Below are 18,444 nucleotides of genomic sequence, written 5' to 3' on the forward strand. Positions count from 1 at the left end.
CAAAATTGACATGCAGAATGATTCATAGGTATTTATCTTGAAATCAAGAATTACCAGCAGCAAATCTTCTGTGAATACAATATTTATGATAAAGTGACCTACATACATGTTCTCCCTTCTCTCCATCCTCTCCATCTTTTCCAGGCCTTCCCTGTAAAATGAATAATTTTACTTATTTAGTCAGCATGGAAATTCTTGTTTCTCCTACTGGGTTGCTGAGACGAATGAAGAATTAACGAGTTGCACAAAGTATTTCCCTGCACAATAATAGCGTTTTCAAGCTCTCTTAGGTTCTTGGAAAAAATGGTGGGAATAATGCTGTGGAATCATCAACTAATCCTGCTCTCTAGCATCCAAATAAAGCTCCTGGTGACTTCCTACTCATCCATGTAAGTATCCTTCTTTCACATATTCAGTCTGTCCCCATAGATCTGGGAAATGTTGTTTGGAAAAGAGTGTCTGAGCCACTTTGATGTGAAAATTTGTGGAATACCTTCTGAAATACACACATAGTATATCTGACTAGTGTTAGAACTGGCTATGGGCAGTTCTATCTCTAGCAGAGCCTATTGTAAGCACAGAGCATAGGACACTTTTCCGCAGCCACATGTACACTTACTCCCTCACTTCTGCTGAATTGTGTAACAGACTTCTGCAATTGTAAAGGCACATACTCTCTATTCACACACTTGCAAACCTTTCCAGCTGATACCAACAGTCACTATTCTGAAACTCATTGCAGTTAGTAAGGAATGTTTCTTCAAAGAAAGTTCCAGTTTTTGAAAGGCTGCCTCCCCCTTTCTTTTTCCAACCAAGACTTCCTCTCAACCATTCCCTATTAGTAACAAATAACAACAATGAAAACCTTCCACCAATTTCAGCAAAGTGTACATTAAAGTCTCGGAAGCACTTTTGCCATTCCAAGCCGTTGGAGATTCAGTGGGACCTATCAGGCTGATGGGGAAATTGTGCAGGGTTCCTTCAGGGTCGGACCTCAAAGTTCTTTAATCCTCTTTTGATTATCAGTCAAGTTTATAGTATAACAGAAAGTGTTTACAATTTTTATAAGGAAAAGACAAAACAGAGTGATCAAATCACCATTTGCCCACATCTGATTTTTTTTGTTTTTGTTTTAAAAAAACTTTCATTCAAGTAGTTTTGGTCACAGTAACAAATAAAAATATTTAAGGGAAGGAATAAAACATCTCCATTAGATCCCTAAAATCAACTGAATCTTCTGCAAAGCTCACAAAGCTGCTTTGCAAACTTCTACCTGACAACTCTTCCTTGTCCCTGAAATGGGTGTACATACAAGTCAGATGAAGAACTCAGACGCAGACAGACAGGAGGCACTTCTGCATTACTTTTGGATACTGTATGGCATCTCTGCTGAAGATGTTCCACAGTTTTATGATGAACTAAATCTAAATTTTCCTATTTGTTTATGTAGATTCCTATTATTTTTTGTTTGGAAAGCAACGGTTTTTTTTAACTACCTTGCAACTTCACAAAACATAAACCTACAACCAGCTAGCCCAAACCAGTTGTTCCAATTCTGCATGGTTTGGAGAACCGGCAAATTGAACTACCAGCTGGCCCCGCCCCCGCCTGTTTCTTGGGCTGTTTTGGGCCATTTTGGGGCCATTTTCAGGCTGTTTTAACAGCCAAAATTGGCCTGAAAAACAGCGTGAAAATGCCCCCAAAACGGCCTGAAATTGGCCCCAAAACAGGCCTTTTTCTGGGTCAAAATCAGCCTGAAAACGGCCTGAAAAACAGCCAAAAAACATAAAAAAAAAACAACTTACTTAGATTCTCTTCCTCTTGCAGCCATCTTTCCCAGTCTAGCTTACCAAAGTCTCTCTCTCTCTCCCCCTCTCTCTCTCTCTCTCCCTCCCTCTCCCCCTCTCTCTCACACACAGAAACAAGTTGGATCTTTCTTTCCTCCCGCTCCCCCCACTGGAGACCCCTGTCCCATACAGGTACCACCCACACAAGTGACCTAGAGTTGGCCACGCCCACTCAATCACATGACCCGCCCACCCCATACCCCCCACCCAGCCATTAGGACAAAGAACCGGTTGTTAAAAAATTTGGAGCCCACCACTGCCTACAACAAATAGCTTACACGAGACTGAATGCTAGTGAAGACCTTTTCAGGCATCCCAGTGAAATTCATGGCTATTTTATTTAATATATTTTGTCCTCTTTAATTTATTATTCTATAGTTCCTTTCTGAATGAAAAATTCAATGGGACCATAACAAAACAACTTCAGCCATAAAAACAAAAGCACCCCTGCGTGAAACCCCAATCTGGAAATATATGTTCAGCCCTTTAGTCATTACAGAATTAATTTTAAAATAGGAAAAAAAAGGAAATTGCAAAGCCCTCAAAAGGCAATGCACAATTTCAATAAGAAATCAATTCCATTTGTGGAACTCCCTTAAGTACCCAAATGACTAGCAAAAAAAAATGTACATACCCGTGGACCAGGTTTCCCAGGTTCACCTTTTTCCCCTTTGATGCTTTGGCCTGGTGGCCCCTTTTGAAAGATGGCAGATATTTTACATGAGTTAATATAGATAATTAAGATTCCAGTATAAGTTCCATGGACAAAATCCAAATTTTGCACTACTTTGAACATGATGACGTTTGGACGACCAAGGACCTACCTGAGAAAAGGACCTGGAAGGTACTAATTCTAGATGGGAATGGTTGGGGAGTTGAGTCTCTATTTTTTCCTTTCCACTGTCTCCTTTTTAAGAACACGTGGGTTTTAACTGCATTTTTTATATATATTTTTCTTTCTTTTGATTTTTACCTTCAAACATTACCATCTGGTAATCAGATACAATTGGCAGCGCTACCACAAGATTTACAACCAGATGGATTTGGAATGTAACTTGCTGCTCACAGCCCTGAAAGATGAGGCTGACTGGGAAAATATATGTTGTCTAGAGGACTCTGAGAAAAGTATGGATTCTGAAGACTCAAAATTGACAGAACAACCAATGATGAACTTCACTTTTCTTTTCTTTTCTTTTTTTGAAATTATTTTTTTATTTAATTAAACAAAAACACAAAAAAAGAATCATCCTTCATTACATCTTTGTAGAAAGCGTGTCAATTGGTTAGAGTTAACTTTCGTGCATTTACCTCAAATTATTCATACTTAAAGACACAACCACATGATGTCATTCATTAGCTATTTTAAAAATCCTCCAATAACATTACACTTTTATGACATATTCTGAGTAAAAGTCAATTAATACAATTTCTAAACCTTCCCCCCCTTTCCCCCCAACTCGCTATTTAGAGTTTGTATCCAAGTTGCTTTTACCAATACCAGAGCATGTATATATTATTAAACAATTTCCATTGACATTTCCTTGTTGTTATTATAATTGGCTAAAAATCATTTACTATTTATATCCCACCTCCTTTTGTCAAACCCAAAAAACATTACACCTTTATGACAATACCTAAATAAAAGTTTGTTAATAAAATTTATAGGTCTTTTTCCCAGATTGCAATTTATATCCAAATCTCTTTTATTAGTTTGCCAGTACATACATACATACATACATACATACATACATACATACATACATACATACATATATATATATATATATATATATATATATATATATCATTAAGCTGTATCCATTATCATTTCATTATTGCTATTATAGCTAATTATTTGTTGATGAATAAACATTTAATAACAATCTAAAACAATCTAAGAATTACTAAATTCCTACTTATTGCTCAACCAAAATTAACTATTTTTTTATTATCAACTTTCATTGTCAACCTGTATCTTTCCAGTAACAAAACAGTCTTATCTCTCTTGCCAATTGTGGTGTCAGTCTTCTTTTTATCTCCTTTATAAGGTTTTTATAGACTTCACTCCATACTTTGTTGCTTGAAGGATCTCTCAGGTATTCTCATTGTCCTCCAGTTGTTATTAAAGTTAGCTTGTCTTTGGTTGTCAATCGTACTTCTGAAAAAAATTCTCTTCTTAAATCCATCATCATTACCCTTTTTTCTTCTTCTGTATCTTGGAATCTGGGGTAGAGCTCCAGTTCGTCGAATTCCCTCTTCCATATTCCCTTGTTCCACTTTCACCCACATTTGTTCCATTAATAAATTCATCTGTTGTCTTGTCTTTATCTTCTATGTCTTCATTCTCCCCTTTAATTTTTGGGGCTCCAACCACTTCATCTTTTGCTCTAAGGAACGCTAGTTTTTCCAACTTCTTCTCAATTCTCCTATATCCTTCCAATAGATTTTAAATTCCAGCCAAGATATTTTGGAATTTTAAGGTTTCCTCTTCTGAATATTGATCCATGTTTCCAAAAAAGAAGGAAAAAAAAAACTAGTAGCCACTGCTACTCTAGCCTTCTAGGCCTCTTTTATTTTTTAATTTTAGGTTGATTTGAACACAAGTTCTTTTGTGCTCTTCAAAAGAGAAGGGTTCTGGGTTTTTTTCCCCTTTCTCTCCCCTGCCAAAATAGATCTCAAAAGCACCTGCAAAAACAATTCGTGTCCTTGGCTCTTTATCAGTTTCTGTAAACAAATTGCAAACCCTTCAGCTACAAAGTCAGTAAGATCAAAGAGGAAAAAAGAAGAGATACATTGTTTCAAAAACTCCAGCCTCTAACCTCCAACTGGCAGAGTTGCTACTTTTCACTTTCTAATATTTATCTCTGGCTTATAGGAAACAAAGTTGTTTAATGAAATTTAATAACAAGTAATAGGAAGAATTGTTAAAATAAAAAGGAAGGTTTTATTTTAGTCCAGAAGTCAAAAAATATAATAACAAAAAGCAGAAGAAAAAAATTAATCCGTTTAAGAGGAGAAACGAAAAACGTTGCGAGCACTTCAATCCCCAAAGTATAGTTACAAAGAAAAAAAAGCTTTCCAAAGCAATCCAATATAAGTTAATTTTGCCACTTAATTCTTTTGCTTAAGGATCTAATTTGGCTTTTAAAAAAGGTTTCTTTGGGCAGTCTTTCCCAAAATAGAAAAAAAATACCTCACCAGATGGACTCACTTTCTCTTTTCACTTCCTTCCTTCTGGAGCCATCCCGACTTCATCAGCCTGGGGCTGCCTGTTTACCGCCGGCTTGAAGAGCTTCCCTTGGGTCAATAAGGGACTTTGCGGTGTCCGTGAGACCAGCAAGGCTTCGTCTTCCTGGTCACCATCTCTACAGGACGGTTTAAGTCCAAATGGACCATCCAGCGGCAAAAGTGTCAATGGCGGTCTCGGAGTGTCGAGACCGCACGTTGTATCATTGCAACGTTGGCTCCTCCTTCCCTCGAACTTGAGTTTGAGTAGTCTGAGGGAGATTGGGGAATTGTTATACCCATTAGTTTTCACAAATGTTAGGAGATGTTATCTTACAATTAGTAGGATACTTTTTGTACGACAAATGCTGTGTGACTTGTGATTTTGGTGAATAAAATCCAATTGTTAGGAAAGATTCTGTTTAATATTTTAAAGAAAAGGCTTACTATTAAGAATCTATCAAAGATATTTTTAAGAAGGTTTTAAAGAAGAAACTGGACAGTCACTTGTCTGAAATGGTATAAGGTCTTCTGCTTGAGCAGGGGGTTGGACTAGAAGACCTCCAAGGTCCCTTCCAGCTCTATTCTGATTGACTAATATTTGATCTTAGATGGATCAAAGACGATTATTGTAGTGACTTGTGGTTGAAGCCATTGTGGACTTTCTGTGAGTGAAATGTAATAAATGGATTGTTGACAGAGGGTTTGGAAGTTCATTTAGCTATTGGTTTTACCTGTTAACTATATTTTCATATATTAAATAGATGTCAGGGTAAGTGGGTAAGGTAAGTAGTATTGTAGAAATTTACAAATTACACAGGGGGAGGAGTTATTATCTATATTTATCAGTATTCGACTAGCAGGAACAATTTATATATATGTGTCTTCTTTTGTTTATGCACTTTTTTGTTGCAGTCCTGTTTAGGTTTGTTTTGTTTTTGTATTTTTTTCTCTTTTTGGAGTTTGTATTTTAATATTTTGAATAAAATAAAAATTGTTTTAAAAAGGAAACACAACTTTTTTCTTTTAATAGATTGTATGGATCCTTTTTAATCAGTACTTGCAGTCTTACTGCAGTACTTGCCCATTTCCTATTTGCATCTTCGATTTGCTCTTCAGATCCTTTTGCACCTTATTCTGTTCAATTTGGTTCAATATAAGAATCTTGTTGTTTGGATGAGAGGCAGAAGGTACTTTGGGAAAGATTGACCTAGAACAATATTTACCTTAGCAACTTTAAGATGTGTGGACCTGATGCTGGTTGGAGAATTCTGGGAGTGGAAATCCACATTTCTTAAAGTTGCATAGATTGAGGAACATTGACCTAGAATAAGAGTTCAGGAATGGCATCCCAAAGGAATGGTTGTAGAAGTAGAGGAGGTGGATTGTTGGAGAAGAGTTCCGAGTCAGGTTTCTTTTGTTAGTCAATGCCAGATCAGTTCAAATTAGTACCCCCTCTTTGATATGATCAAGATGAAAAGGTCAATCTAGTTTACACCTTTGAAACCTGCATTGGAGAGTTACAAATGATGACCCGGCTGTGCCTCCTCAATATTTGACAAAGCACCAATGTATGGATCCCTGGTGCAGGGATTATGTAATCAGAATTCTAATTGTCTCACCAGGAAATCAATCATTGGCTGGTTTGTTATGAACAGTTTACCTGGTGCTGGGTTGCAGAACCAGAGTAGCAATCTTGTTGGTATTCTCTCCATTGATCAATTTCTTTCCTGCTTGAGATGGCAAAAGTTCTCTAGTATGATCTTAGGAAATCCTAAGGCTGATCACTCCCTCAGTCTGACTCAAGCTACTATAGGAAAGGCTGGTGTCAGCCACGCAAGGTTGTCCAGACAGGAAACAAAAATCATGAGAACTAAATGGTACTTCACCTTTATTGTAAGTTTACATTTACACAATCTTGCAAACTCAAAACACTTCCCATCTCCCCTGCCTGTACTTCCCAGAGACCTAGGGAGGGTCCCTTCTATAATGGTATGTGGGAATTATATTGAGGGATGCATAGAAGAGATACTCCTTAGGGAACAATCAGACAGTCAAAGTAGATGTGCCCAGTAGCTTAATGGTCAGGGAAAGAAACTTAGGAAGGACCCACCCTGATTGGTCAGTCTTTTAAAAGTGGGGGTAGGAGATTTGTACTTTCAGATTTGCAAGATTTGATTAATGTAGGCTTATAATAAAGTAGAATTAGTTCATCTGCTTTTGTTTTCTGTCTGCCTGGTTTACCTAGGAGGTCTGACACTTTCTGAGACACTTTCTCTATTCTCATTTCTCCCAAGGACTCAGATTTTATTTATCAGACCATTGTCTAGACCAGTGGTTCCCAACCTTTTTTTGGCCATGCCCCACCTAAGCATCTCTAAAATCCTGATGCCTCTCCTGTGAATTCTTACTTTACTCAAAAAGTGAACTCTACTCATGCAGAAGAAGCCTAAAAGGCCATTAACTTGGTTTAAACAAGGTTCAAATTACCCCCTTAAAAATAAAATTGCCCCCCTATGGGGCATGGGCCCCACATTGGGAACCACTGGTCTAGACTGTAACTCTCTCTTTGCAAGGTTATTCTCACAGTCCATTATAGATGGCTAGGAAGTAATCAAGTAATCAGTGGGGAGATTTCTACTGGTGTAGCTAACGTTCTCTACGAAGCTGGAGGACCAATTAAAATGTTCAGAATTCGGAGATTCTGATGATTCTGATGATGCTTTAGTCTCACCCACATTACAGTTGCTGATACTGTTGTTTCTGGGAAATCTCTCCAGTTATTGGGACTCTGGAATGACCCTTGATTTACTTTACTAAGGAACCCTTGGCAAGAAAACAACTGATAGGCAATTAGAGAACAGATGTATGCAATCATGGCTACTGCGTGTTGATGACGTCACTCTTCTTACATCTTCAGTGAATCATGCAGCAAGACTTTTTTGGTGATGGTTAATGCTTCTTTTGGGTTTTTTGTTTTATTTTATTTTTATGACAACCACAAACTTTATAAAATAACCTCTCCAACAACTACACCAATAAATCCACCCCAAATCAATTAAAAATCCCATCATAAGAGGGAACAAGCCAGACGTCGCGACAACACAACGTGCGGTCTCGATAGTCCGAGACCGCCGTTGATTCTTTTACCAGCTGCATGGTTCATATGGACCTAAACCGTCCTGGAGAGATGGTGACAGGGAGACAAATCCTTGCTGATTCCAGGGACACTGCAAAGTCCCTGATTGACCCAAGGGAAATTCTTCAAGCCGGCGGTAAACAGACAGCCCCCAGGCTGACAAAGTCGGAGACGGCTCCGAAAAGAAGGCAGTGAAAGTGAGTCCAGCTGGTGAATTTTTTTTCTTTGAGAATGATTGCCCAAAGAAATTTAAAAAAAAAAGATAAATTAGTCCTTTAAGCAAAGAATAAAGCGGAAAAATTTATCTTTATTGGACTGCCTTAGAAAGTTTTTTTTCTTTTCCTCTTCTATGTAACAGCGTTTTGTGGATTGAAGTGATTGGAATGCTTCCCGTTTCTCCTCTTAAGTGAATGAATTGATTTTTCTCCTAATCTGTGCTACCTTTATTTTTTGGCTGATCTAATTTTTCTTTTACTTTAATAATCCTTCCTCTTACTGTTTATTAAATTTTATTAAAGACGCTTAGAGATTTTTGTTTTCCTTAAGCTTGATACGACAAAGAGAAAGTTGAATCTGCCATTCAGAAGCCAGAACTTGGTTTTTTTCTTTTTTTTGAAACAAAGTATGCTTTGCTCTATTTTCTCTAAGTCTGTTGACATTGTAACTAGAGGGTTTGCAGCTTGTCTGTAGAGACTGATAGCGACTCAAGGACACGGACTGTTTTCTTGCAGGTGTCTTTGTGGAATATTTTGGACAAGGGAAGGGAAAGAAAAGAAAAGATAGAACCCTCACTTTTTTTTTGAAAAAATTAAAAGGATCTTATGTTCAAGCAAATTTAAAACAAAAACATTTTTATACATAAAAGAGACATTGAAGGCGAGAGTGGCAGTGGACTTTAAACTTTTTCTTTTCTTCTGGGAAACATGCATTTATATACAGATGAAGAAACCCTAAGTTACCAGGATTTTTTGGATGGAATTCTAAAGATATTGGAAGGATTTGAGAGGTTTGATAAGAAGTTGGATAGATTATTGTCTGGCTCAATAAAAGATGAAGGGACTGGAGCCTCAAAAATTAAAGAAGAGAGTGAAGATATAGAACATAAAGACAAGATAATAGATGAACCTAATAATGGAGCACCTATGAGTGAAAGTGGAAAGGAGGGAACATGGAAAAGTGAATCTGATTATTATTATATACTTGATGATCTGGAGCTCTACCCCTCCTGTCAAGATATGGATTTGTTGATGGAATTAAGAAGAGAAACAGCTTTAGAAAGACATCTGATAATCAAAGACATGTTAATTTTAATACCAGTTCAAGGGCAACAAGACTATATGAGAAATCTTTCAAGCAAAAAAGTGCGGAGAAAAGTTTTTAAAAACTTTATAAAGAAGTTTATAAGAGAATTGACACAACAACTGGCTAAAGAGATAAGACTGTTTTGTTACTGGAAAGACACAGGCTGATGATGAAGGCTGATAACTCAAAACTTAGTTAACCTTTGGTGATTAATATGTAGGATTTCTTAGACACTTTTAGAATGTTTTCTTCAAAATGTTTATTTGTTAATTAATAACTCATTATGATAATAACAATGAAATAATAATCTCAATTAGTAAAAATAATTTGGATATAAACTGTAAATTGGGATCTGGGGAAAAGATTTATCAATTTCACTAATATATTTTTGTTTAGATTTTATTATAAAGATGTAATTTCTCTTGGGCACTTATAAACTTTACTAACAAACTTTTGTTTAGACCTTATTATAAGGATGTAATTTTTCTTGGGTCGGAGTGGAGGAGATGTGATATAAATGACAAAAAATGTTTTTTCTTTTTTCCCCCATTAGATAACTATAATAACAATAAGGAAATGTTAATGGATAATGTTTAATGATTTTTATATGTCTTCGCATTGGTAAAAGCAATTAGATATAAGCCTTAAATAGTGAGTTGGGGAAAAAAGGGAATATGCTATAAAAGGGTAATTATTGGAGGTTTATAGGAGTAGCTAATGAATGCCAGTAGGTGATTGTGTCTTTAAATACAAATGTTTCTAGATAAAAGCATGTTTAAATAATTATAGCTAAATGAGAATGATGGTACATTGATAGTAAAATACATAAAGATCTTTGATTTTAAAATGTAAATTAAAAATACGAAGGATGTATAGTAACGCACAGAATTTATTTGTAACCAATCGACATGCTTTCTACAAGATGTAATGAAGAATGTTTTTTTTGTGTTTTTGTTTAATTAAAACAATAAAAAAAATTCTAAACAAAATCCCATCATAAGAGATGAAGCAAAGCATATGAAGTCATATCACCACCACTACTTGCATAACATGCTGTTTTCCTCCTGAGCTACCTGGAAAAGCTGGGTTTTATCTGGTCTCCAAAACCCAGGAGAGAAGGGACTGACCTGATCCAAGGCATAAGAGCAGCAAATCCCTGTTTCCTAAGCACCTTCAGATGGCGTTCTTGAACCAGATGAGACCTGGCCAGAAAGTACTTTATTTCATCTGACTGGATGGGCAGATGAACATGAAGAAGGTGGTTCCTCAGATAACTGAGTCTGGAGCCATGAGACTTTAAAGGTGACAAGAAGCACCTTCGACTCCATCCTGAAGCCATTTGGCAACCAATGAAACCCCCAAAGTAGTGGGATCACCCCCTTAATTAACTAAAGGGCATTTTCATTAATTGATTACTGAAAATAATAATATTACTGACAATAATAAAGTTGCTGTTATTAACTTTAAAATTAAATTTAAACTTTAGTTACTGATTGAAATATAGAATTTCATAATTCAACCCAATTTGGGCTCAACTTGAAAACTATTTTGTGATCAAGCAAGTACTGAGATACTTCTTTGTTCTGGGATTACTTTTGATATTTGCCCTTAATGGTGATGGACAGACAACCAGAGACTGACAGAAAGACTAGATAAAACCAGCTATGTTTAGATAAAACTGTTTTTTTAACTGTTGTAGAATTTAAAATTAAAGTTTGGTTTTGATTTGGTTATTTGCTCCTGAAGCATCACTCCTTCTAAAGTTCCAAGACTACTAGAGCCTTTGAAATATTTATTTCAAGTTCCTAAAATGGAAACCTTCTTTTATTATGAGAAGTTGAAAGAAGTTCATGAAATTGGCATTGGTTAATTACACAAGCTTTAGAATAAGCCCCATTTTGTAAATAGCCCTGTTTTGTAAATAACTGAAGCTCCCATTAAAGAATATGAAATTCATTTCTTTTGATCTTAAAATTAGACTAATAAAACTGAAAATTCTGTTTTATGGATATAGGATTCTTTTAAAAAATGTTTAATAAGGTTTGCATGCTATTACTCAGAATTTGCAATATCATTTCATATAGTTTTAACTTGTCCTACTATTGCCGTATTTGAGGCTGGAATTAAAACAGTTGTTAACATGACCTTAGCTTGATCACTGTTAGTTAAGAACACAAATATTTTGCTTGGCTAATGTTTCCAACACATGGAATCTATAAAGACACCAGAACTGTGACATTTTCCTGCATAGGGACAGGGTAAAAACATTTTTATACAATATCAGAAGGGTGAATCTATACTTGCCTTGCGGCAATGGATTGCTGATATATATGGTGAGTCAACATTGAAATTGAATTATTTTTGCTAAGTTTTTTTTTTTTTTTTGATGGAGAGACAAATAGCAGGATTTTTAAGCCATCTGGTTTTGGAGCTTTTGTTTCTGAGATAAATTTCCAACCCTTCTTTTTCCTTTCTTTTTTCCCAGATTTTTTTTTTTTTTTTGCATTTTAGGGGACCTGAAATTTTGTTTCTCTTTTGTTTTTGTTTTTGTATTAATTAGTTTGATGTGAGAAATCTTTTTTTGCCCCAAGATCACAAAATATTTACACTTACTGGAAAGCAATCGTCACCTTTTTCACCAGGATCACCCTATTAGAATTTAAAAAACAAACAGACAATTACTATAGCAGAGCACCATTGATGTCTACAAAATGCATTTTCCAAATCTAGATAAGTATACATTTGTGCCCATCCCACACGCACCCCAGAAATCTCAACTGTGCAACATATCTGGTTATTACAAACTGTTAAATGTAACATAGATTTGCTAAGCATTAAGCTTTGAGTGACCAGGTTCTGAAATCCTTAGGACAACATGCTGAGCAACTTCAGAACATAAAGGGAAAAAAACCCCTCTTTTTACTTTGCAATATAGTAACAGATTTAGACACTTAATTGATATCAGTTCTGTTGGTTTTAATCTGTACTATGGATTTTCTAACCTACAATCCACAGCATTTCTTATAACTGGAATGGCTAATTTGGTCTTTTATAATGCTTTCCTTATTTTACAAAGCCCATCTGCCTTAAGAGATGATTGCAGTGAACAAGTTGAAAATAAGCAAGTGTTCCAGGGATAATTTACAAATGAACATAGATAGAAAATGAATGGTGCTCACATTGTTTATTTAAACTTTTATTTTGTCATTAATCCTCATCATAAGTGGCATCTTCTAAAAACAATGTAATGAAGAGAAATAAGAAGTGCATATTTACTTTGTCTCCCTGTATGACGATGGTCCCTTTCTCTTGATGCTGGGTATCTGTTCCTTGGGGACCAGGGGGACCCATGACACCACGCTCACCCTGCAAATATCCCCAATAAACAAATTGGCAAACGAATCAGCAAAAGGCATTGTAGTTTACTTACCATAGTTTAAAAAACTTGGGGAAGTACATCATTTTAAAAACTCATTTCAAATGTTTTTTTGCTTTGCTTTTAAGTTAATCTTCTTCAAGCAAATTAGATGTACTCATTAAAGATTAAATTATCTCTGTCTAGTCCCATCATTTCAGGAGATAACATTGTACACAATAAAAGACAATTCAATCTCCATAAATAATGAATCTATAATGATTTTCTAAAGGTTTTCTGAAATATACTGTATTTAATGCAATAATTGATTCACATAGAGTTTGTATATCAGCTTTCTCATATCCCACAGATGTAGACAGATGTTTCAATATTAGAAACTATAGAATGGATCAATAATTTTCTCCAAAAGCAATACAACTAAGTAGTTGTAATGTAATTTCATGAGTATTCTGAATTCCCCAACACATTGGGTTACTCACTTTAATGGAAAACAGAGAAAAAAAATCATATTGACACAAGATGTAATGGAACTTTTGTATTTTAAACATCATAGAATCTTAAGACATGACTTTTATTCCTTCAAAATTGTTGAATCTCAAAAAAAAAAGTTAAAACTTTTTTCAGCGTCCCAACCCTCACACATACCCCCAGGACACAACATTTAAATCAGGTCCATTTCAGTGTCACATTATGTGCTGCATGAAGAAATCATTCCCTTGGCTTCTTGGCCTTTTGGCTAAGATTGTGTGTGTGTGTGTTTGTGTGTTCGTGTGTGCATGCGTGTGAGTGTGTGCATGTGTGTGTGAATGTGTACGTATGTGCGTACATGTAGTAGATGTTTTAAATCTTTCTTAGATGGTTGCTGGCCATAGCATTTTGAAGAGTATTTTTCCCTGCTCACTTTCTCCATGCTCCATGTTAGTATGCACATCATCAAATCTCCCCTTAGTTGTTTTGATCTGAACATTTTGCTTGAGCTCCTTGATTATTTTGATTGCTCTCTTCTATTATTTTTTTTAATATGTTTGCATGTGAACTTAGGGGGTTTGGCCTCAATATTTATCACTTTATGCTTATGTAAACTGAGCTGCATTTGCCATTTGGCTGACAAGTTAGCCAGTTTCAACATCTTTTTGGAGCTGTTCAGAATACTTTTGGTTTTTAACCTCCCCGCCTTACCCTTCTGTTGATATAGTTTATGAATACATTAAATACTTGAAGAACCTATTCTCAGAGAAAGAATCTTGCCAGAATTTACCCTTGTTTTGCTGTAGCCAGAGAGGCATTACTGTAATTAAAATTGAGGATTGGGTTTAAACCCAATGTTTTAAGAAGAGTCAGAGCAGCAACTGGCCCTAAAACCCGCTTATACATCCAATAGCATAAGCTTGACTCCCAGAGCTTATTGGGTTTTATAGTGCAGCCTAATTCTAGTTGTAGTAACTCTGTAATCACTCTATTACTGACCATTCAGAGATACCAAATCTCCACAGCTATGAAGGCAATGCACAGTCAAATGCTGCTATCCCTTTCCTTGGTGCGCATATTTCATTTAAAAAACACACACACTTTCATGTGGCTGGCTAACATTCAGTAATAGTGGATTCCATGACAGGTTTCCTCTGAATTTGTGTAAGTTTCTTTCAGTAAGTGAGGCTGGGATGAAACAAGAGGTAAAATAGAGGACACTGGAGCCTGCAGTGAAGTCCGCACATTGCCCGTGCTTATGACTTTCAAAAGAGCAATCTTACCTTTTCCCCTTGTGGACCTTGGAAACTCAAGCCCATATGACCCTGGTGATACAAATAAGAGGCAGTTGGTAAAATAAAAATTACCTTTGAAGGAACTTATTGTTTGCAAATATAATTTGGGGGCATTTTTAAATGACTAAAACAGTTCTGCAGGTTTAACCCAGAGTCCTTTTCCTGCTGACGTCAAAGCCAGCAAATGCCTCTGGGAACCCAAGATGGCAAGAGTTCTCTACTCTTTTTCTGATTCGTCTGACCCTGGAGTCAGTAAGTTTAATATCCTCCTTTCTTTACGAATGTACCTAATCCTCTCCTAAAGCTGCCATCACTGTCATCCTTAAACTCCACTACAAGCAAACCCTGAATCTTTTGTGCTCAGCTTTCTTCATTAGATGGACCAAGACTCTTATTTCCTTTTCAAGGGCAAGCTCAGGTTCAATTTTTTTTCTTTTAAAGACTCTGAAATCCCTTGCATCACGGTGGAGTTGAGGCAATTGAATGGAGCTGAGTATTTAAATGGCCGGATGCCTTTCTTGATGCCTATGCGGAGCTCACAGCAAATATTTTCCCTTTGCATCCAGAGCAGGGGTGTCAAACTCGATTTCATTGAGGGCCTCATCAAGGTTGTGTTTGACTTTGGGGGGGCTGGGGAAATGTGGCTGGGGTAGACGTGGCCAGGGTAGGCATGGCTAGGATGAGCATGGCCAGCTTGACATCACTTGTGTTGGGGGGAACCTGTGGTGACCACATACTAAGGCAAGACTTCCCTCAGACCCTCCCTCACTCTCATTATAATCTCCTTCCTTCCTTCTCCTTTATTCTTCCTTCCCCTCTTTCCTTATTTTCCTTACTTGCTCTCTCCCCATTTTTCCTTCTTTTTCTTTGTCTTTCCTCTTTTCCTTTCTTCTTTCCTGTCCCATCTTGCATGCTCAAATGCAAAAGGGTAAACATTTCTCCTTTTTAGTTTGTTTTGCTAGCTCCATTTTTACTGACAGAGGCACCATGGCCCCACCCTTTGCTGTTTCCAGGGTGGCCCCGCAGGCCAGATCTAATCATCCCATGGGCCAGATCCAGCCCATGGCCCTTGAGTTTGACACTCCTGGTTCAATAAATATCTGCCACTACCCAGGATCACATTCACACTTCTGATTGTGAAGTGAGAGTTTCATCTCTAGGTCATCACACTGCTCAAGCTCTGGTTTAAATAACTTTTATAAAAATAATATGGCATTATAGCAACAAATACTTTGTTTTAGAAATATTTCATTGTTGTATTTTTAATTTTTATTATTGAAATTAACTACTATAGAAGAGACATTATCAGATATTTATCCCTACTTTAAAAAGTATATTTTAATTGTTAAATTTGCAGTACTACCAGGAACTGGAGCACCTCCACTAATTTGTTGACTCCGAATACCTTTCTTTTGGCAGCTTATGGCATGTGAACTCCCATAGGATCATAGGTGCTTCAAAGAGGTGCTTTGCTTTGATCACAACCCCATTTCAAAGCTGCTTTGCGAAGCAAAGTGGATTCTGCTTCTCAAGAACAAATGGATGACTATGTGTGCTATTTCGAATTGTTTTAGCTGTCTCCTTTACCATGTCCCAAAACCAGTGAGTTACTGACCATTTTAAAAGAGGCAGTCATAGCAAGACAAATCATTTTTAAGCAGAGGAGTCAATTTTCCTTGAAGTACTTGGATTATACATGTCTATTCAGTTGCTTTTTCTGGCTGTTTTTTTTAGCATTTATGTATCACAGATTACACAGTATTTTTCGGAGTATAAGACGCACCGGAATATAAGACGCACCAAGGTTTTAAAGAGGCATTTTTTTAAAAAAAAAAGTAGGTAGGTAGATAGAGGGATAGAGAGGGAGAGAAAGAAAGAGAAATACAGTAGTGTTGTGGCCCAGCAGCGGCCGGCTGAGCTGTTGGTGGACTCTGACAGCTCAGACCATTATGGGACTGCTCTGGATGATGAGGAAGACTCTGGAGGGTGTTTGGAGTCAGAGCAGGAACTAGAGAGGCCTGTTGACCACCAGGTGGCATCTGAGTCAGGGAGCAGTGAAGAGGAACAGAGGGAGGTTGCCCCTGATGTGCTTGTATGTAGAGCTGAGAGGAGAAAGGAACAGCTCTGGAGAAGACTTCATAGAAGGAAGTAGGGACAGCTGGCTAAGGTTGTGGCCCCTCCCAAAGAGTTTATCGGTGGAGCGATGGGAGGGGAATCTTTGCAGGAAACAACAGTCCATTTTACTAGCTGTTGAGAAAGCATTCCGTAAATTTAATCTTGGTTTCTTGGAGATAGCTTTCTAGTGCCAAAGAAACCAGCCTTACCTTCTCACCTGGAGGTCCAGGTGGCCCAGGAATACCCTGTAAAATTAAACATTTTATTAATTCTTTGCATTATATTTATTTCAAAAGTTTAGTTTCATTAATGAATGAACTCTTTACAAGTAGGATTTTCATTTCATGCTGCTTCTTTCATCTGATCTGAGCATAATGCTATCGCATGACAGCCAGCAATTCTATTCAGGCAAAGAATAATAGTTTCAAACATTTTTTTAAAAAGCATGGAAATGTTTAAAACTTATTTTGTTTTAAAGCCTATTTGTACCATTACTGTTATATATTTCTTCTCTTCTTCAACCTTTATCAAAACAGAAATTGATAGTCACATACATAGTGGTATGAACATCACAATAAATTAAATTCTATTAGTAAAGGACAGAACATTAATTTCTCTAAAAGTCTTGGATGAATTCCAGTTCTTAAGATCCAAGTATGTTGATAACACTTCAAGTTCAACTGACTACCTTAATATTCCAAACTGTGTTCTTACACTCATTTCTACAATAACAATTGGTGAGACCTGGAAGACTTTTTTTCTCTTTATTGCAAAAGCTAGCCGGGAGTAGAGAAACATTACACGCTGGTTGCTAACATATTCTTTGCTTGAGAAGATACTTGGAGTGAAGCATTTTTAGATGATGACTTTTCTGAATTCATTTCAATGCTGTTTAAAGCCAGATTGGGGATAGAAATTGCCATGGTTGTTCTTTCTTTCTTTTATAAGAATAAGATAGCAGGGTACAACCTTGGATTTCTCAGTGGCTTTAGTACTCGACACTATAATATCTTTAAAGAGTTGTTAGCACCGGAGATACTAGTTGTTCTGTTTCTGTATGGATGACTATTTCATGGAGTAGAGTTGCATTATAATTGCACCATTAAATTCTTTAGAGCTCTTCTTTTTTCTTCATAAGAGATTTCACATTGGTTTTTACACATTTTATCTGTTCTTCTATAACTGAACATGGGAGGTTGGTAGTGTCCTTCCAATTTCTGTAAAATAAGTTCTGTGGGCTTTTTCCCAAACTGGAACAAAATGAGTCTCATGTGGGTTTTGTTTGTTTTGTTCTTGAGAACACATATTTGGTTAGTGGATTCTAAGCAAATTCTGATCAAAGCTATGAAGTTCCAGGAAACATAGGATTGCAGTTTATATATTTTTCTCTTCTATAATTTATTTTTAATGTTTACTTCCCAAGAGAAATACAAAAATGTCTAGCAATAGGATTCATGATGAAATACAAACTGCCTTGCCATTTTTTCCAGATAGCCTTGATTTATTTTAGGAACCAATTATTTGTTTTGTATATTTTTTTCATAAACTTGGCAAGAATGTACCTAGTGCCAATCTGCAGGGTGATTTTAATTCATTTGTTCTCGCTATGGTCCATGTCCCCCCCATGCCATATTTTTAGGGAGCCACAGTCTTTATATCATGTACCAGTCATTTATA

The 18,444-nt window shown here is 36.5% G+C and overlaps 1 protein-coding gene across 1 annotated transcript in view; it reads right to left on the reverse strand.

Moving 5' to 3' along the window:
- Positions 1-18,444, reverse strand: part of LOC309387672 (uncharacterized protein) — a 166,465-nt gene that overhangs the window by 85,896 nt on the left and 62,125 nt on the right. Inside the window, exons 11-16 of the mRNA XM_081944381.1 lie at positions 16,977-17,012; positions 14,641-14,682; positions 12,790-12,879; positions 12,127-12,162; positions 2,482-2,541; positions 107-151 (exon numbers count right to left, since the gene is read on the reverse strand). Of these exons, the coding sequence (XP_081800507.1) occupies positions 107-151; positions 2,482-2,541; positions 12,127-12,162; positions 12,790-12,879; positions 14,641-14,682; positions 16,977-17,012 (309 nt within the window). The remainder of the gene's footprint in view (positions 1-106; positions 152-2,481; positions 2,542-12,126; positions 12,163-12,789; positions 12,880-14,640; positions 14,683-16,976; positions 17,013-18,444) is intronic.

Source organism: Natrix helvetica (assembly GCF_964273705.1).
Source record: "Natrix helvetica genome assembly, chromosome: 2".
In the NCBI taxonomy this organism is placed as follows: domain Eukaryota; kingdom Metazoa; phylum Chordata; class Lepidosauria; order Squamata; family Natricidae; genus Natrix; species Natrix helvetica.